Genomic DNA, 21717 nt, shown 5'->3' on the forward strand with positions numbered 1-21717 from the left:
TTCTCCATCTCTGCGTTAAGCTTGCCGCAGTTGGTCCCGTTTCTATGGCTGAGATCATCAATCTTGACGATCTCAGCCAGTCCAATCCCATAGAAAAGCATTGGGAGGCTATTGCGCAAGCAAGGAGAAATGGCGAGCTGCACCAGTGAGTATCGTCTCATTGAATCTTTGAATCATTGCATCTCTATGGGGAGCGTTCAGCGTCTCAATGCAGAGCGTGTTGACACTGTACATAGGTGCATGCAGTGCAGCACAGAAATAGGAAGCACCTCTTGTGGCCATCTGAGTGACAGCCACTAGAGGTGTTACCAGGCAGCAATGTAAACACTGCCTTTTCTCTGAAAAGGTGGCATTTCATTGCAGAACCTGCGGAGACATTCTTTAGACACCAGAACCATAACATTGAGCTGTAGTGGTTCTGGTGACTATAGTGTCCCTTTAGGCACTTTAACTTGTTGCAGTGCTCTATGGGTTAACAGAGGGTGCACTCTTTATCACTTTATAAAAGTAATACATTTTGTAAAATTAGTTTTTATTGTATAAAGCATCCAGTAACAATACATCATAACACATAAAATCATATTGACCTTAATTGATGCAGGTCTGTAAAATCTTATTTCAATATGAATGGTAACCATGCACTTAACAACTTTGCATGCTATTTTACAGACAAGATTGATCAGTTAGGTAAGAATTGTAATATGCAGCTCGTACCCTTTAGGACTTCACCCTTATGAGGTCTCTTTCCCCTTTTGTTGTGCCATTCTCAACACACATCTCCAACTGCTCTCTGTCTTCTGGTATCTGGTATCTACCCCACTTCTTTTAAACATGCTACTGTACTATGCTTGGCCTTTGTAGAACTGTCCTTTTTTGGCTCTCATCCTATCTCTACCTCTGATCTTTCAGTGTTTCCTTTTCTTTTTCCATCTCAGTGGAGCCTCTGAAGGCAATGTCCTTCGCCTCCTTGAATTTCTCTCTATACATCTTTTCTTGGTAAATGTATTCATTAATTTGGATTCCATTTTTAAGCCAATGACACCCAGATATAGTTCTCCTCCTCTGATCTCTCTCCTGCTGTCTTAGAATGCATCACCAGTGTCCTCTCTTTCATCTCCAAATCAATGTCTTGCTTTCTAAAACTTAATCTTTCTAGACCTGAGCTCGATATCTTCCCTCCTTATAATAACAATACTACACAGTCTGTCACTCTCCCTGAAAGCTGATGGTATAAACCCATTGCCTGTATGCAACCTTTTCTTAGCCAAGATCCTACTAAGGAACTTGTTCACACTCTTGTAATTTCTTTAATTGACTACTGTAATTCTCTCCTAACTGGTCTCCAGAAACCATGCTTGCTATGATCTGTAATTAATGCCACTGCCAGACTTATTATTCATCACTCCTCTTACACCTGACCCCTTTTCCATTCATTAGATTGGCTTCATGTACTCTTTAGGATTCAGTTCAAAATATTAACACAAAGCTCTCAACACCCCTGTCCCCACTACGCCCACTACGATTCTTTACTTATTCATAGACACACCCCTTCTCGATCACTCCGCTCTGCAAGAGGCCTTCTCCTGTTCTCCTGTTCCACTGCATGCACCCATATAGCTCTAACTCTTGCTTACAGGATTTCTCAAGGGCTGCTCTATTAAGAAACCATCTCTTCAGTTTGCCTATGGTCTCCTTGGGTAATTGTCATTCCTTAAATCTGTCTCCCACTCTTTCTTAACATAATTAGTTACTCCGCAGTTAACTTCATTCCCTCACCTTCCAATTTTACTGGTTACCCTGTAGTGTTTTATACCCCACGGTTCCCACCTCCTCTCTACTGTAAGCTTGTCTAAGCAGCTAGGACCCTCTTGTTTCTTTTAATATTTGTAATAGTTTGTCTCATTTGCATACATACATGTTTGGCAGCTTTGGAAATCACTGCACTCAGTTCAGTTCCTGAAACAGTAAACAGGGCAATCCATGAACTGGTAATAGCCATGGTATGGTGGCTGTCAGTTTACACAGCATTCCCACTCATCCTATAAAATAAGTGCAACTGAAGGAGGGTAGACCACTACGAGTTTAACAACGTATTCTGAAAAAGTTTAACTAATTGCAAAACCTTAACTAATCTACAAACCTTAATGTCATGACTGAAGTTGTTTATGTTTGGCCACTGAGCATTGGTCAGATGGTAGTTCACCCAACGAAGCAGGAGTTCCTCGGGAGAGAGTTTAATTAATTGATCCAATGTTTCCCCATCTTTAAGCAATGCTATAAGAGCTAAAAGAAGATAAGAGAAGTAGTTACCACAACTGGAATGTATCACACACACAACATGAGTAATATTACCAATAATGACTTCCCCGTTACCTTCATTCTTGGAGATTTCAATGTCCGCAAACAATCCAGCTTTGATAATTTGCCAAAGCAAACCTAACACTAAGTGTGGTTTTCCTTCTTTCAAATCCTGGGCTCCAATATTGACCACTGTACAACCAATGGCCGAGGCTGAATTTAAAGCCAGGTTAATATTTTCCTGCAGAAAACAAGTACTTTTTAGTTTTGGTAAATAAACAGGTCAGGACCCATTTTGTACAATTTTAATTTATTTAATTATATTTTGTGCTTTAAACCTTTTTTTAATTGCTTCAGAAATATACCTTAATATGTATGCTGGCAATCCCAATCGCTAAAATATTTCTGTATACAGTATCTGTTCTCATTACTTGCATGTTGTACAGATAAATGATTTTATAGCACACAGACAGCCACAACACAGAAAACCCACAAACACAAACATCCCAATGTCATCACTTCCAAGTAACCCAAATTGGAGAGAGTCAGCACCCATCACGCACAGACAGTTGTTTGTGTATTATAGCAGCCGTCTGTTGTACTGTGTGTAATCTCTTTAGAATAACAGATTCCACAATACATAAAAAAATAATTTCTCTCCTATCAAGATTCATCAAGAGCTGAAAGATTTATAGTATTGTGAAGCTACACGATGTAACACCGATCAGCCAAACACACACACACAATGTTGTATGCCACTTGTGGCCACTGGGTTTTTATTAGCAGATGTTATATACTACACATTTGTATGTGTTTTACAAGTATAAATTGTAGATTTACAAAGAAAATCTCTGGCATATTTTTAGAATACTATTGAGTACTACACAATTGCAAAGGAGAAATTAAGCAACGGGACTTACCACGCATCTTTTGGTTGGCAATGGTTGGTAATGTACCCAGAGATGGTTAATACAAGAAATATGACTCTTTCCTACCCAGACAGATTGTATTATTTATGATATACAGTCTACTTACCGAGATAGTGAATGCTGTCAGTTTTGTTTTATTAATGGCCCTTTCATCAACAGTGTCTGGCTGGGCAAAGTTGATCATCTTGCTGTGTTAAAAAAAAAAAAAAAAAAAAAAAAAAAAGAGTTTCAATAATGTGCACCCACAATCTAATTATTTATTATACTAAGAATATTTCCATTTCTCCATGTTTTAACTCTTACATTTAATGTAATCAGTCAAATTTAGAGCTTGTTGTAGAAAGCACAGAAATTACATCTTACATTTTTTTTAAGTGTGCACTGATGTGTCAAGGACTTTGCATGCGATTTAGGGTTTATATCCACAGCATGGAGAAAAAATAAACTCTAAATACTACTCTGAGCACACTCAACATTTGTGTGCTCTGTACACGATCCATTACTTTTCTAGAGACTATACAATAATTGTTGTTTCTTGTTTAATAGTGTTTTGTAAGGCAACCTTGATTTAAAAACATGCAAGACAATGCTCTGAGCCCTTTAAAGGAACACTCTAGAAACCAAAACCACTTCAATGGATTCAGTGGGCGCTAGGTTTCACACCACTTGCTTAACAGTATACTCACTGTTTAGTAGAGATTCTCAGTTGCTGGTAGATTGAAGCATAGTAAAGGAGGAGCTGGTATGGCATGAAGAGGAGCAAAGCTCTGCCTCCACCACATTATCCTTAAAGTCTGGGCTCCAAGCTGGCGAGGACCGAAAATCTCTACTAAAGTTTAAGTAAAGTTTAGGAGTGATTCAGAACCCACCGTCCAATAGATTGAAGTGCAGAGCATAGAGACGCTCAACGTTAGTGACCGATGAACCACCTCTTGTAGCCATCAGAGTGACTGTCCCTGGAGGCGTACCTAGGCGGTAATATCTGAAAATGCAGTGTTTACATTGAAATGCCTGCAGGGACAGGCAGTAGACATCAGAACCCCTACATTAAACTCTAGTTGTCCTGGTCACTATAGTGTCCCTTTAAAGTTTATTTACATGGTTCACCATTAGAACATATTTATTTAATTAAATAATTATTTGTGCAATTTGGATTGTGGTTAAAAGGACACTCCAGTGCCCTGAAGCACTCCAGATAGTTAAAGTGCTTTATGTGTGAAGAGTGTGTTCTCTTTGTTTACATTTTGCAAAAAAATGCAGATTTCACCTGTTTTCAAACAGACAACAGTTTCACGACACGTTTGCTAAGTGCTTCACGCACTTTTCTTGCACATTTGTCTTGATTTGTAAAAAAAATAGATTGTCAGAGTCTGTTGGAGGCTTTCCTTTGGGATATTCCTGCAGTGGATTCAGCTCTATTTCTAATCTTCAAGTTGATATAAATTGCCAAGATTCAAGAACTAGAATTGTTTTTAGGATGGAATTGTATGTATGTTTTGCAAGCTCACTAAATGTCACTGTGTCTTGATCAAACCCAAATATGTTTTGCTCTCCAGTACATAAATATGTACGGTTTATGACATTTGATTATTAGTCAAGCTGGTAGTAAATTAGCTTGTAACTAGATGATATAGTTAAAATAAGTTAGGTTCATAAAGTTTACATTCCATGTAAATAATTAACGCAGAAGTCGACTTTCATATTTTCATATCTAGATTTCATGGTATTTATAGCTCTAACAAGTTTGCATATGTAGTTCTGTGATATGAAGTTTTCATTTAGTATTGGAATACTATGGAAGTCTTTGCCTTGCCTGCAATTTATAAGCAGATAATTGGATATTGGCATTGCTTAGGTTTTGCAACAAAAATTCTACCCACGTTAAATGTATGAAATGTGCCACATGAATATTACATAATTAAGTATGTATTTGTATGCTGTGGACACACACATGAGCATGGCAAAGTTAGCTCCTGTACAAGTGCCCCAAATCTAGAAGTGAACTTTGGACTCAGAAAAATCCAGCTTCCTGCAATTTTAAAATTCTCCTGTGACTTGTCACTGCCTCTCTTATTATACAGTTTTAAAATGTATTTAAAAAAAGCTGCAGCTATTATATTTTGGTGCCATAATGTGACTACTACTGTTCTCAAATAATTGCTAGAACAATTTTATGCAGTTAAAAAAAATTGTTCTGCACAAACCTCTCTACAGGGTTGCATGTTTTGTAGGTTACAGAAGGTTAACGTAGAGACTTGAAAAAAGGAAATTTCTCCTACAGCAGATGAAATAAGTTGTTTTACCAGATTTTAAAAAAAAATGTTTTAAACACAAAAAACTGAATATTACAAGGTACAATAGTTAATGTGAGAACTAACGGCATGTTGATTCAACAAGATATCCGATTAACATTTTTAAATCAAGAAGGAATTTTTTACTATTTGTGGCAAAAGTGGACATGGCTTCAAACTGGGGGTTTTTCCTTTCTTGGATTAGCTGTAGAAACAGATGTGTGGAAGGTTGAACTTGATGGACTCTAGATTACTCTGTTATTATGTTACTAATTCTACCAATGAAGGACAGGCTTTTGTGGATCTAAAACCCCTAATATACTCTTCTTGGCTTGCATGACAGCAGTACAATAACAAGCACTGGAAAGTGGAAACAGTTCTTCCCATGGTAAAAATGTGTGTAAACAGGTATATTTAAGGTATTCATTATTCAACAATGTACAACTCGGTCTTGCTTTCACTCTTATTATTTATTTAAGACAAAATAGTCTGTTGAGAAAAGCAGCTTTTTAAAATGCATGCAGACAGTATGCAGTGTTTATCAGGGAGTGATCTTAATGAGAAAGGTGCATTCAAAGATATTACATTTCTGGCGCTACAGACGGTCTATGGATTAAATAAATTAAATGCTAATAGCAAATAGGGAATATCTGATATGGAAGGCTAAAGCAAAATATTCTGGATTGGAATCAGAAAGTGAAGAATAAACAGCATTTGAGAGAAGAATAACTAAGCATGCAGGTGCATAAATTCAAAAACAAAGAACGCACAAACATTTTTAAATAAACCATACATATACGTACATCAATACATACATACAGACTACATACAAAGTGCAATGCTTTCTCTGCACCAAGCAAAATTGAGAAAAGTATATGGTTTCCACAATTCACTTTTGATTTATGACTTTGCATATTACTTTTAACAGTAAAACAAATGAGAATGACATGGGTCTCAATATTGGAACACTTAACCAAAATATATGTGGACACGGCCTTTGGAGACAATAACTACAATCAAGCACTTTCTGTAACTTCAAATAAGATTTCCACATTTTAGACTTGGATTTTGGTTCACTCTTTTTGAGCAAATTGTTCATGTTTTCTCGGGTTAGATGGGTGCCTTTTCCCAAATGCAAGTTTCAACTCTTTCGACAAATGTTAGGATTCAGATATGGACTCATAGAAGGCCACTTAAGAACAGTCCGATGTTCTCTTCTCATCCATTTTTCGGTGCTTTGTGAGGAGTGTTTGGTTATTATCCTGCTGGAAGGCACATGACCTGTGACGGAGACATAGCTTTCTGATACTGGGCTGTATGTTTATCCCCAGATTGCCTTGGTAGCCTTCTGATGTAATCATGCCCTGCACAGATTATAGGCAGTCAGTGCCAAAGGCAGCAAAGCAACCTCAAAACATCACTAAGCTTTCTCCATTTTTACAGTAGGGATGGTATTCTTTTTGACGAAAGCTACTTCGGGTACTTCTGAATGACCGAATAGCTGAATTGCCAAATTGCCGAATTCCTGAAGTCCCAAAATTGCCGAAGTTCCAAAGTGTCGAAGTTCCGAAGTGTCGAAGTGCCGAAATTCCGAAGCACAGTATTGCCTAAGTACTAATATACTTACCCAGTTGAAGAATGAAGAATGTTACACTGTATACAATTTTAAATAAAAAGTATACAAACATAGTCAGAATTCAGCTGTAAGCAACACTTACAACAATCAAGTAACACACATTCATATAAAATGTAAGTTACTTAGCCTGACAATCTAAATTCCCATGGTATTAGGGAGCTATCTACTTAGTATTAGTAAATTAGGCCCCTACTCGCTATATCGCGAGTAAGTTATAATTAGGGGGGGGACCTATTGTCCTTCTCCCCAGCCCCCACCCCTGAGTGGTGGGTGGGGGCCCTATATTTAGAATAAGGGGGGGACCTATTGTCCTCCTCCCCGGCCCCCACCCCTGAGCGGTGACTGGGGCCCTAATTATCTATAAGGGGAGGGACCTATTGTCCTCCCCCCTGGCCCTGGGGGCCATAAATAAAAATGTAACCCCCCGTCAGCCCCCTCCCCCTAAAAAATAACCCCTACCTACCCCCCTCATCCTAAAAATAATGAGGGGGGACCCTTATCTAAATACCTGTAAAAAAAAAAATAATAATAATAATAAAACTTACCATTTGAGGTCTTCTTTCTTCTAAACTCTTCTTTTTTTCAGCCCCAAAAAAGGCCAAATAAAAATCCATGATAACCGACGCACTTTAAAAAACAAAAATGGAAATCTTCCCATTGCCCTCCCGAAGCGAAATGTTTCCTCATGCACATCCTTATTGTGCAGCTGCAAAGTCTATTGAAATGCACTGTGTGTTCTGAAACTTTTCTATCATGACCAGCAATGATACCTATTAGATTGGCTGTAGGGCATACTCTGCTTAGGGCTCTTGATCAATCTGCTGCTACCTATTACATGTCATCTGCTAACATCTAAAATGCCTCTAGTTACTGCCTGTTGAGAGTAGAGGCTACTTACTAACTAACGAATTTCACAAGTAATGACAGGGAAATACCAACTAAAGATACTGAAGGCCAACCTCTAGATAGCGTCTTTTGGTTCCTATTATCCCGAATGAGACCCACTAACCCATACTTAGGGACTGGTGTCAAACTTGCTTCCACCCCTGACACTTTTCATTACCGGTCTCGAGCCTTGTGTAAAGGGGATAAAGACAATCCTTATACATCTTATTGTTCCAAGAATTTCTTACTGGAATACATATACAGACAGACATACTGATTAAGGTCATATTCTGCTCGAAATAGCAAATACATACTAATCAGTAGGAACATCCAGTTGGTTTCCACAGTGATAGTTTTACATAGCTCTTCTCCTCAAAATAACCAGTTGTGCGTTGATGAATATTGCCCAAAAGCATAGTTACTATAATTATATATTTGAAACTGTCCATTAAGTTGACACCCCAGGCACCAGCATAACGTTTATGCATTGGTTTTTACCATAATTATTATTTGTATTTTTGCATTTCCAATACTGTATAGTGTTTGCACAAATAAAAAAAAAAAAATGTTTTGCAGCTTTCTGCATACCAAGCCTGCTTTCTGTGCCTCACATTATTTTATTCTACAATACTTCCTTCTTGCTGGTTGATGTGTGTGCATACAGCACTTTCAGCCCTTTCCTTCACTCTAACCTGCAGTGTCCTTGATCTCAGTTGTACATGCTAACAGGAAGCACTGCAAAGATTTCAAGACTTGTAGCTGACCTAACCCTAAGAGATAAATGGTTGATTTTAACATTTGCAGTGCTGAGTTAAACATGTCTGATAATTCAGATTCTACAGACTGACAAGCTCCTGATTGGCCAAGCTACTTCCTAGAGCAGGGGTTCCAAACCCAATCCTCAAGTACCCCCTACTAGTCCAGGATCTAATGATTACCCTGTTGTTTCTAAAGAGTCTTTTTTCTTCTTCTAAAAACACCTTACACACAACTGGGTAATCCCTAAATCCTGGACTGGTAGGGGGTACTTGAGGACTCAGTTGGGAACCCCTGTCATAGAGTGGTCATGTAATGTATGGGGATCAGCAGAAAAAAAATACTTAATTTTGTTTTTTTAATCTTATTTTGGTTTGGCTGTTTTTGCATATTGGTTTAAGGATGCTTAATCCATTCCAATGGCAGCACACATATTGGTTTTTATCTTATTTTGGATTGGATGAGTTTTTGCATATTTGTTTTAAAATGCTTTATCCGTATAATGCATTCAAAACAATTACAGGCCATTCCAAGTTACAAACAAAAAGTCTCCATGTACTTCATTTTGGGCTTCTTCTGTTTCCCTCTTTTTATTTGATCCACCCAGTGTGCAGTGTCTTGGTTGTGCACATTTATGTGATACTGTCATCCTAATTATTACATTCCAGGATTTTTTTATATCACTGAAATATGAACATCTTTTCAAATATTTAGATCTCATTTCCAACCTTGTTGCTAAATAGCTTCCATAACCTGTCAGTGTAATAGGAACAGGAGTTACTGGTCGCTGACGTAAGATCGAGACCGTTCCTTGTCTACCTTTTCTCCTCTGGCACCAGGGACATACATCATAATACCACTTGGAATGGGCAGGTATTGACCCTTCTGCATGCTCCTTCTTCCAGGCAGATATTGATTCCTCTGCCTGTTGCCAACACCATCTTTACAAAGAATATTTTCTGCCTGTTCCCAACACCATATTTACAAAGAATATTTTATGTGTGTTGCTAACACCATATTTGCAAAGAATATAAACCCAGCTCTTTACCAACAGGTCAACCAATGAATGAGCTCCTACATCATCAACCTGCTTCCCAAGCTCTGAGAAGAAGTTAGTGAGCCCAGTGGGACCTAGGTTAGTGTTGAGCCGCACTATAATGATTTGACAGATTAATCTTGAAGGTAGACAGGGCACTCCTAGAACAAGAACCACTAAAGTGGGAAGTAATGATTATGGTTCTTGGAGGGTTCCATCAAATAATTTGCATACTAGAGGAATTACAATTTTCTTGAAGGGCCTATTATCATAATTAGCATACCTTGAATAACTTCCTAAAATCTGGTATCTCTGAGGGCCGTTAGTTTATTCTTATCTCAGAATAACAACACTATTGAGCTTACAAAGTTTGTAATGTCTCCTGGCCACCCTAATTAAATTATTGCATAAGCATTTTAACATTTGCACCCTCCAGCCTCTCTCTCTTCCCCTAGCCTTTCTCCAGCATAACTCGTTTTTTTCCATTTGCTTCCATATTAAATTACCTTAACAGTTTGCTGATGGACAATGCCAATCCTTTACTGTAAGTATTATGCTATATTTGCGATAGATATAACTTTTTGTGACATTGTGTGTACCAATTATATGCCTTGCTTGTCTGGATATACATAACAAATAATGACCAATGTTTTGACCAATAAGTCTTCACCAGGTAAGCAAAAGGATATACAGTATGTTAAAAAAAGACAAGGTAGCAGTAATCATATTCACTATTTTCAGAAATGTTTGAAATGTTACAAATAATTCACACAATATAAAATCTTACCAAAGTAAAATGCCATCTCTGAGCGATGTGAATAGACTATTATTGTCTGTGTTCATTGGCAATAGATGCTTGACATCAGGGTCATCTTTTAAAGCTTTGTTTATCCAATTTGCAAAGGCAACTTTTTCTTCATCTGAAATAGACACACAGTTAACTTATGAGTGCTTACCGACAATACTTAGATATTACTTCTTCATCGATGATATTGTCATTTCTAAGACAAATGGCTCTTGAATCTGGCTTGGCCCAAGGAAGGACTTGCTTACCTGAATAGGAGTGCTGTGTGCCTTGACTGGAAATAGAAGATGTCCCACCTATTGCTGTTATTCCCATCCTTCTATTGATAGACTTTCGGAATGTTCGGCTAACATCCTTACTTTTCTGTTCTTGTACCAACTATGATAGAAGAATAATAATTATACTTATGTTTGAAGGTACTGCATGTATTAACAGCATGAAGAGAGAGGGTGCACAGACAGGGGAAAAAAAGGCTCTCTAATTCTTTCACGCAAAACCTGATTACAATGACATCATACCAGTACACATACCTCGAAAAAGTGTAAACTAAAAACTCCAATAACTTACCCTTACAATACTATGAAAATATATGTGATGGCCAAAAAAAAAAAGAAAAAAATAACTTATGTCTTAACTTTATAGAGCATTAGTAAGTAGGGTGAATCAGCTCCTTTCCAAGTATGTTAAAATTGAACAGCACTGCACAACATGTTGGTGCTTAAAGAAGAAATAATAATAAATACAGATAGGGTAAGAAGTAATTTTCAAAAACAGATATGAAATCATCAGTTCGTATCAACTCATATTCACTGTACAAGATTCAGAGTGCTGGAGAGATAGGATTGGCAAACTATGTAAAATGGAAACTAATAATCCAAACACAACAGGCAAAGTCCCAACACTTAGATAACAATGTCTAATGTGGTGTCTAAAAATAGTTATTTTTATAACTTTTGGAATAACCTTTGGTGATCTTTTTCACTATTTCTTTCCACCAACTTTAAATCTAATATTGTTTATCTTATTGATGCTACATTTGATTCCTTTCATAGATTAAATAAATATGCCACTCAAAGCTAGTTAAATATTCAATGATGATGACAGTCCATAAACCAATAAAAGTTATATTTTAAACCTTATCAAAGTGGAGTATGTCTAGAAAGTACGAGTCTAAGGAATGTGGATCTTTTGCTGTATCTGTTAGCCTGTCTTGTATGCTGCAGTCAGCAGTCTGCTTCGAATGATTGAATGAGTGTTAAAGGACCACTATAGTGCCAGGAAAACATACTCGTTTTCCTGGCACTATAGTGCCCTGAGGGTGCCCCCACCCTCAGGGTCCCCCTCCCGCCGGGCTCTGGGGAGAGTAAAGGGTTAAAACTTACCTTTATTCCAGCGCCGGGCGGGGAGCTCTCCTCCTCCTCTCCGCCTCCGATCCTCCCTTTCGGCTGAATGCGCTTGCGCGGCAAGAGCTGCGCGCGCATTCAGCCGGTCTCATAGGAAAGCATTTACAATGCTTTCCTATGGACGCTTGCGTGTTCTCACTGTGATTTTCAAAGTGAGAATCACGCAAGCGCCTCTAGCCGCTGTCAGTGAGACAGCCACTAGAGGATTTGGAGGCTGGATTAACCCTATTATAAACATAGCAGTTTCTCTGAAACTGCTATGTTTATAAAAAAAAGGGTTAATCCTAGAGGGACCTGGCACCCAGACCACTTCATTAAGCTGAAGTGGTCTGGGTGCCTAGAGTGGTCCTTTAAAGGAACACTATAGGGTCAGGAACACAAACATGTATTCCTGACAATATAGTGTTAAAACACTATGTAGCCACCGTGTAGACACTGTGCAGGGCACCACTGACCCAGTAACCACCTCTAGTAGCCATATGAGGAGTGGCCAGTGGAATTATCCCTAGGCTGTAATGTATAAACTGCCTTTTCTCTGAAAACACAGTTTTTACTGCAAAAGGCCTGAAGGTAATGATTCTACTTACCAGAACAAATTCAATAAGCTGTAGGTGAGCTGGTGACTATAATGTCCATTTAAATATAAGTCTGTAGGATATATAGGTGGAAATGCCTCTTCTCTATAATTATACATTGTACATGATGCTTTTACTTCACTTTTTTATTTGTTAAAATCCGAATCAACAGTGTCAGCCACTAAAGTAAAAATTCTTAGTAAATTCCAAGATGAAAGTCATAATCACTGAAATAGAAAATATATCTAAGTCAGCTATGCTTTGGGCTACATTGGCCTTCAGTTTGATTGTCATGTTGGATTCACTTTGAATAATCACTTTAGTGAATAAATCAAAGATTTACCTGCCCATTTGCACAGGGAGACAGGAGAGAACCCGGCGGAGGTCTATCTTGCAGCTCCGTCGGGTTCCTCTCGACTGATTTAGAGCATTGCCATGGCAACATCCTCCATCTCGCAAGAGTGAACTCTAGCCTTGCAGGCTTGAGTTCACTCACCACTAGCACCACCAATGATGGCAGCACCACCATTCTGCAAAACTTTTACTTTTTTTGTGCAAAAACTATCAAGATTTGAGCGTGCAAAAAAAAAACAGCATATTGATGAGACCAAAATCTATCAAATGCATTAAAGTTGTATTGGTGCCCAGAGTATCCATTTAAATTAACACCCCAGATATCTAAAGCACTTCATCTTGCTAAAATGCTTTATGTGTGAAGAATGTGTCTACTTTAGTTCATTTTACACAAAGTGCAGATTTTAAAAGACGCACTTTTATAAATTAACCTTGTTACACCCCCTGGCAATCAGACAGCTGGTCCTGTTACTTCCTGGTTTGGTTAGCTCAGTGGAGCTAAACTCAAGGGGCAGCAATTGCCCAGAGCACCTGCCTTGCAAAGACTTATCATTGAGCTGCATTGGGAAATCAGATATTGGACAGCCACAGAGAGTCTTGGCAGGGTTACAAAAGACAGGCTTGCAAAGGCTTCAGACACAAGATCTTTTATACATATCCCCAATTTAAAAAATAATGCATAATTATTTTTTTTTAATTGGGGACATATCTACTAAAAAGTGATTTTTACTTTTTCTGGATTTGGGCAGTGGAGTGTTCCTTTATGGCCAGAGTATCCACACTGAATGCATAGCTGACTTACAGGATTTTTTTAGTTCAGCTATATTGACCTGAAATTTTAAATTCATTATGAATATAACTTGAATTCTACTTTTAGTGAATAACCCTAGAAGAGTTACGTTTTGATAGTATGATACCAAGGAACTTTATTTGTTCCCTAATGTTGACTATATCTTCCACACGTCTTTTTTAAAATCCAAATTAAATTTCAGATTTTAGTTTTTTTCTTCCCAGAACTTATGGTTTTCTTCTGATCACTGTTCAGTAAAACTTTTTAATAAGGAGCTCTAAAATAAATAAATATCAAACAAAATCTCGGTGGACTGATTAAAGACCTCTGGAATCCATAATCCATTTTTTTCCATGTCATAAAAGTCCCATACAAAGATAGCGAAAAGGCTAAAAGATGTGTTCCCCTCATCTTCAGTTACTTAAAACTATTACTTCATAATACAAGTAAGATACAGTAATATAGTTCTTCAAAACTCACCGACACAAATTCTTCAAAGTCAATTTTCCCATCCTTGTTGCGGTCAGCAGCAGCAAATATTTTCTCAATAATGTCTCTCACCTTGTAGCCAGGTAGTGGAAGGTTTGCTTCCTTAAATAACTCTTGTAGCTCATAATCATTAATATAGCCACTATTGTCACTATCTGAAACAGAGATTTATGGGTGATGGATGATGTCAAAACGTACAATAATCTGTGTGTTGCTATTTGTAGTCTGAAGCTGCATCCTAAATAATATAGTACCATGGTTTTAAAATTTCCTCAACAGTGTTTGAGTCCACAAAAAGTGCTAAAGAGAATCCTCTCGAAAAATATCAGAATAATCTGTACATTCTATTAATCTACCAGTTATGAAACATTCTGATTGTTAACAGATTAAAGAATTTGAACTTGGAGTAAGTGACATTAATGACAATCATGTACTATAGCATATAATTTATCCAACTTCTACCTGCCACCTACTTGTGATATTTTCAAATACATCGTTGAGGTTTTTACGATTGGCACATGCATGCTCTAGACTAGAGAACTCTATCCTATTTTGGGAAATGTTTAAATAGCACCATGATACTACACGTGCATGTACTAGTTTAAAAACCAATATTTGTTAGTCTTTTTCTTACATCATCCCAAACTGCTTGCATTTTGCAGCTGGATTGCACTGTGGTGGATTTGTAACAAGCGTCCTTATTACTCCAATACAGGACATAAAACAAGCTTCATGTCAATGTCCTTAGTAAATATCTATTTCTATCACCTGATGCCATGGAACTCCAATGTGTTTAGAGCAAAGATGGACAATATACAATTCTCCACTGATATGATTCACATGCGCACTTATACATGTTTTTTTTTTTTATTAAAGTCCAAATCTTGGAGTAAATTAAATCTAAAAGGCAAAAAATTCTCAATTTCAGCAACAGACACAACATGGCTATTTTAGCTTTTTTTTGCAAGATTCTAATTCAAGCCAACCCACTTAAATGTACAGTTTAGCCAATAACACTGATAGTAAAACCATAGCTGAAAACTTGCAGGATGGTTATATCCATGTTTTATTATATAAAAGCTACATATTCTCCAATGAAGTCACTCAGCCCAATGTACACTACACTGGGTGTGAGAATATGCATTAAAGGGACACTATAGTCACCCAGACCACTTCAGCTCAATGAAGTGGTCTGGGTGCCAGGTCTCTCAGGTTTTAACCCTTCAGATGTAAACATAGCAGTTTCAGAGAAACTGTTATGTTTACATAGCAGGGTTAATCCAACCTCTAGTGGCTTCCTGACAGCCACTAGAGGCGCATCTGCGACGCTGGATGCAAAATGCTTTCCTATGGACTGTTTGAATGCGCGCGCGGCACTTGCCGTGCATGCGCATTCCACTCCATTCGGGAGCTGACTTCAGCAGGGGAGGAGAGGTCACCAGGGCCGGCGCTGGATTAAGGTAAGCTGCTGAAGGTGTTTTAACCCCTTCAGTGCCAAGGGAGGGGGACCCTGAGGGTGGGGGTACCCTTAGGGCACTATTGTGTCAGGAAAACGGGTTTGTTTTCCTGACACTATAGTGATCCTTTAATGGTAGTTAAAGTATTTGAAACTTGTCTTGCCTTTATTTGGAAACACACTTACTACAGGGTTTGGCTTAAGAAATTGATGTAATATCATCAGCTGGGAATGACTAAGTTGCTTTATTATAACTTCTCTGGAATGTGTATTGTGGTTTATATATGTACCATAATTTCTAGAATTACTATAACCTTTGCCGTTTAAATTTGCATTTTTACACATGTACTAGTAAAATATATGCTGTCAGTAAGACACGGCATACTATCCTTAAATATGGCAAATTTTGATTATGAATGGATCGGAATGGCAAATGTTTCACTTTTCTTATCAAACTTGATTAAAGGGGTCTGCAATAGTTGTGTTCATTTCATTACTTACATTTCTATAAAATAATCTATCTAGAGTCAGTGCTTTCAAAAGAACTGTGAATCAAAATTAATCATGAATATGTGTTGGAGAATGGTTTTACTCCAAATATATTTATAATCGTTAACATTTTCCGAGTTGGTTACCTTAGATTAAATTATATATTGATATTATTGCTAATTAGCTAATTCTGTAAATATTCAGATTGCAAAAAAGACCACAAGGAATTCTTGTTTTCAAAGAAGTGATATTGCTTGAGCTCTTTGCTTCTTTGTGTTTTATTATTTATAATGTGAGCTATCAGAGGCATTAAGCACTGAATATATACTATATGTACTGTGTGTATGTATATATATTTTTTTCTTTTTGAAACTTTTTTTAGTGTTTCTCAACACTGCACTAAAATTATTTTAAATAGGGGAATTATACGTTTCTTCATGGGCAATATTTGGGTTTTCTATTTGTGTTCTTAAACGCATCACTTGCTAAAAGCAAATCAATATAACATGTATATTAAAACAAACAAATAAATAAACACTATGTAAAATACAATTTTGAATGTAAACATTCCAATGAAAATCTACCCTATTTTGCTTTGATTTTCGCACATTCACATTTTCTCCCGCAAATACACCCTCACTATCATGTATTCTCTATCATTATGAAGTCCTGTCGGCATTGACCATTAACAGACCACAAATTTAAAGATGTGTTTTGTGAATGAGAATATGTCATCCCTGCTGAATTCTCGACATCAGCATTTAATAATCTGCAGATAAAAATTCCACTTGGTGACACGATTCATAGAATTTGCTAATTATTTACTTCTTTATTGGCAGTTCAAATAATGTGAACGTTTTATAGGTTGTAATTCAACATGACACTTACCAACTTTGTCAAAAGCTTCTCTCAGATCTGCCAATTCATCTCTAGAAATGGTGATTGTATTGTTTGCCATTTCCAGAGAAGGACAAGTGGGAACTTGAAGCGGCTACTCCTGGCACCTGGGAGATGACATTGAGGTATTACTGTATGTGTTGTGAATATAGTCACACACACAGACTTTCACATTCATCATATAGTACAAAGAACTCTGCACTTCCTTGAAACAATTGCTAACTGAGCAGTAGAGAACTACTCCAAGAACACACCCCAGCAGACACACATATAATCCATTACCACAAATGTTCAGATTAATTTTATTAAAAGTAAATCATCATAATTAAATAGAACAAATGTTCCCCCTAGAACTATATTTTGCTTTTTAGTTATTTTTGTTGTTTGGTTTTATTTTATTTTTTTAACCCCTTAAGGACCAAACTTCTGGAATAAAAGGGAATCATGACATGTCACACATGTCATGTGTCCTTAAGGGGTTAATTTCATAGATCGGTATCATCAGTATAATATTTATAGAGTGATTATTCTTAATTAGTGAACCATTTTAAACAATGAGCTTGTCTTAGAGGACATCAAGGGAAAACATTGAGATTATATTGCAAAACAAAAATCAGTTTGATTGGCTGTGGAACAAAAATCGACAAGAAGTAGTTAAAATGTTTAGCAAATTGTTAAGTGTGGCTAGGTACGTTATTGATATAGTTTTGCCAAGATAATACACATGCAAACCTCTCTAGCTTGGCATGTGTAATGTAGTCTATTTGTAAAAGAATAAAATCATTTATAGAGAAATAAAAGGAATGTATATTTTAATGTTTTAAAAGTTTGAGGGACAGGCTAAATTGTGGAGAAGAGGGGTATGTAATACTAACATAAAACAAGGAAATTCTAAATTGAGAAAATGGATGTTTATAGAAACTTTATAGAAGTGGGCCCAAAAAGTATTAACATACATTAAAAGAGAGGACAGAACAGAAAGTCTGCATCAAGCCTGGAGTCTTTGATACAAATGTCTAAAGCGTGGGGACACGTCACACTTTTCAGGTTAAAAACAACAGCAATTTAGAAGCAATTTAATAATATATACTTGTCATCTTGTTATCAGTCTGTTAAATAATACAGTAAAATATGAACATTTTGAATTTATCTTCAAACAATGTAGGAAAAAATTGAATGACTTAGATTATCTGGGTTTTTGTATCCTCGCTAAAACCTTAGTCCTAAAGACATCCTGCAGGACTAGATGGCTCTTAAATATTCTGCAGTTAAGCACTCATTTCCATCATTTCACAACGAGGAGGTAATTAGTAAAATGGCTGTCAATTTCATTAGCAATTACCATCGTTATCCAAGCTACAAAACATAATGGTTAAGGATTGGTAATCAATGGCTGCCTAGACAATAACATTTCCCATATTATTAAAATATAAATTTAATTGAAAAATGTGTATTTTTTATTTATCCATAGTTGTATAAATTCTATTTTTCTTTTTTTAAGTTGAATTGGAACTTGTAATTTAATTTCTAATAATTACCTATTTCAGGGGACAGAAGATGAGAACCTGCGCTCATTGGTATTCCACACAGGATTTTGGTAAATATTATAAGTTATTCTATGGGAATTTTTTCAATGGGATTTTTTCTTTATCATAGGGAGAGATTAGGGAAGACTTTGCTTGAAATTATCACTCACACAACATTATATTCATAAGTGGGGTCAGGGGAGTGCAAGTGAATGGATTTAAAGGGCTTTGTGCAGTGCTGACTTCCAGCACTGCACAGAGCTCATAGGTCAGCCTGGGGCCACTAAAAACGTCCCCTGCTGACTTCCAGCTGCCCCCTGTATCCACTGGGGTTAGTGGTGTGAGGATTTAATCCTGCTCATACCATGATCTTTCTATAGGCATTTATTTAAAGAGCCACTTGCAGTGCTGTATTGATACCTGGGGTTCCTTGTTGTGAGCAGGAAGTTAACTCTGCACACCCCAAATCTGCAGGGGGCACGATGCCGCCCTACTGGCTTTAAAACCTACTTTTTGCAGGACGGAAAAATATGCTGTAATTTTTTTTTGCACGCTCAATCTTCTTAGTTTTTGAACCAAAATAAATAAATAAATAAAATGTTTTGCAGAATTCCCCTTTTAACCCCTTCAGGACCGGCCTGTTTTTGCGATGTTTGTACGTTAAGGACCAGAGCAGTTTTAACACTTTTGTGGTGTTTGTGTTTAGCGGTAATTTTCCGCTCTCTCATTTACGGTTCCCATACAAGTTATATATTGTTTTTTTCACGACAAGAAGGGCTTTCTTTACATACCAGTATTTATATTATGTCATATATTGTATTTAAAAAAAATAATAAAATATGGTGAAAAAAAAAAAAAAAACATGTTTTTGGACTTTTACTTGAAAAATCTTTTACTTATCTACAAAAGCTAATGAAAAAAACTGCTAAATAGATTCAAAATTTTGTCCCCGAGTTTAAAAACACCCAGTGTTTACATGCTTTATTGCTTTTTTTTGCAAGTTATAGGCCTATAAATACAAGTAGGAAATTGCTGTTTCAATATATATATATTTTAAATGTATCAATAGTGACATTGTTACACCGTTATCTGTCATAAATCCCCGAAACACACCTAACATGTACATATTTTTTAAAGTAGACAACCCAGGGTATTTAAAATGGGGTATGTCCAGTCTTTTTTAGTAGCCACCTAGTCACAAACACTGGCCAAAGTTAGCATTTATATTTGTTTGTGTGTTAAAAATGCAAGAAACGCTAACTTTGGCCGGTGTTTGTGACTAAGTGGCTACTAAAAAAGGCTGAACATACCCCATTTGCAATACCTTGGGTTGTCTTCTTTTGCAAATGGTATGCCATCATGGGGCTAATTCTCATTCCTTGGCTACCATACGCTCTCAAAGGCAACCTAACCAATCTGACAAATTTCAATAAAAAAAAAAAAAGTAAAATCAAGCCTTATATTTGACCCTGTAACTTTCACAAACACTATAAAACCTCTACATGTGGGGTACTGTTATACTCAGGAGACTTCGCTGAACACAAATATTAGTGTATCAGAACAGTAAAATATATCACAGCAATAATATCCTCAGTGAAAGAGCTGTTTGTGTGTGAAAAATGCAAAAAACTTCACTTTCACTGACAATATCATCGCTGTGATATGTTTTACTGTTTTGAAACACTAATATTTGTGTTCAGCGAAGTCTCCCGAGTAAAACAGTACCCCCATGTACAGGATTTAGGGTGTCATAGAAAGTTACAGGGTTAAGCACAGTGCTAGCAAATTAAATTATCTGGACTTTTGGCCTGGGTTGGCAGGCAGGTCCCTCAAATTGCAATCATTAAAATTACTTAATTAGGTAAAAATATTACATAAATATGCACGTAGAATTTTAATATATATACATATTTACATATTTGACGTCTACGTGTATATTTATGAAATTATTAATGTAATTTTGTATGTGGACATATGTATATTTCGTATTATTTTTATTTATTTATTTATACATAGATATATATATCATTACATTCTAAGTGTATTTTGATATAAATATATATATATCAATATCAAAATACTGTTAGAATAAAATTGAATATATATATATAATTTTTTTTAAATTATTAAAAATTATTTTTATTTTTTGTTATTTATTTTTATTAACATATTATTTGTATTTTATTAACCAAGCTTAACTAAACAGGTCAAGGATATGAGATGAACTAAAATACCGTGAAGTACTAACGATTATTTATCTGTTCTGTTCTGCTGTGCTATCTTAATCATAGTATATAGGCACGGGTTGCATACTAGCAGTAGTTGGTGGAGACAGTGCATATTGGAGTTATTACAACAGGCTTGTTATGCTTGTTAATGCCCTCCAGGGCGCAGTGAGTTTCCCTGCAGTGTCATTAGTTGGCATATGGAGAACTATTAGAAACATATTGTAGCTTAAAGGCTTCATTTTAAACATTCTATGCACTCCTAAGTTTAATAGCATAACCATAAGCATTACTTTGGTCTAATAGATTGATCACTGGTAATTATGCTAGATACATTTCTAAACATGCTATAACGCCCACCAGCTCTCCAGGGCCATGCAAAGGAATAGCTGAAGGTGAGCTTATGTGCTAGGTGAGAGTCCAATACAGAATGTCAGTACAGACAGTGCAGGCTAGGTCCCTTGGTGCTCTCAGCCGAGATCAATTTTGGTGGGACCGCCAGCTAAGGGCGCCAGTTCAGCCGATACCTCTACTGGGCAGGCTGGTATCCCGGACCGGTGGAGTTTGCAGGAGGGCGGTGGAGTGTAGGTATGTGAAAGGAGCTCTCCGGCCCCTGGCCGGTGTGAAGGCCAGCCCTTGCGATCCACAGCTTCGGAACCTTGAGATTGAGGCCGTGTCTTCCCTCTGTCGGGCGCCTTGGGTGGACTGCCATCGCCAGCGACGGTCAGTGTTCCGGCGGTGTGGTCGGTGCCGTGGAGACTTTCTCCGGGTGGCCCTCGGCCAGGGAGGATGTTTGGGGCGGACTGTGTTAGCTACTTGGTGGGGTTTACATGCTGGAGGCTGCATCTTACCCCCTTCCACGTCCCCCTCCCCAGCT

The 21717-nt window shown here is 37.1% G+C and overlaps 1 protein-coding gene across 2 annotated transcripts in view; it reads right to left on the reverse strand.

Annotated features, from left to right (window-relative positions):
* Positions 1-21717, reverse strand: part of PLS1 (plastin 1) — a 95421-nt gene that overhangs the window by 31967 nt on the left and 41737 nt on the right. For both annotated transcript variants that reach the window (XM_063442503.1, XM_063442504.1), the window contains 7 exons: positions 17081-17196; positions 14239-14402; positions 10885-11014; positions 10619-10751; positions 3334-3415; positions 2374-2539; positions 2141-2283 (listed from right to left, as the gene is read on the reverse strand). In XM_063442503.1, the coding sequence (XP_063298573.1) occupies positions 2141-2283; positions 2374-2539; positions 3334-3415; positions 10619-10751; positions 10885-11014; positions 14239-14402; positions 17081-17150 (888 nt within the window). In that variant the 5' untranslated portion in view covers positions 17151-17196. The remainder of the gene's footprint in view (positions 1-2140; positions 2284-2373; positions 2540-3333; positions 3416-10618; positions 10752-10884; positions 11015-14238; positions 14403-17080; positions 17197-21717) is intronic.

The sequence above is a fragment of the Pelobates fuscus genome, chromosome 2 (genome assembly GCF_036172605.1).
Source record: "Pelobates fuscus isolate aPelFus1 chromosome 2, aPelFus1.pri, whole genome shotgun sequence".
Lineage (NCBI taxonomy): Eukaryota > Metazoa > Chordata > Amphibia > Anura > Pelobatidae > Pelobates > Pelobates fuscus.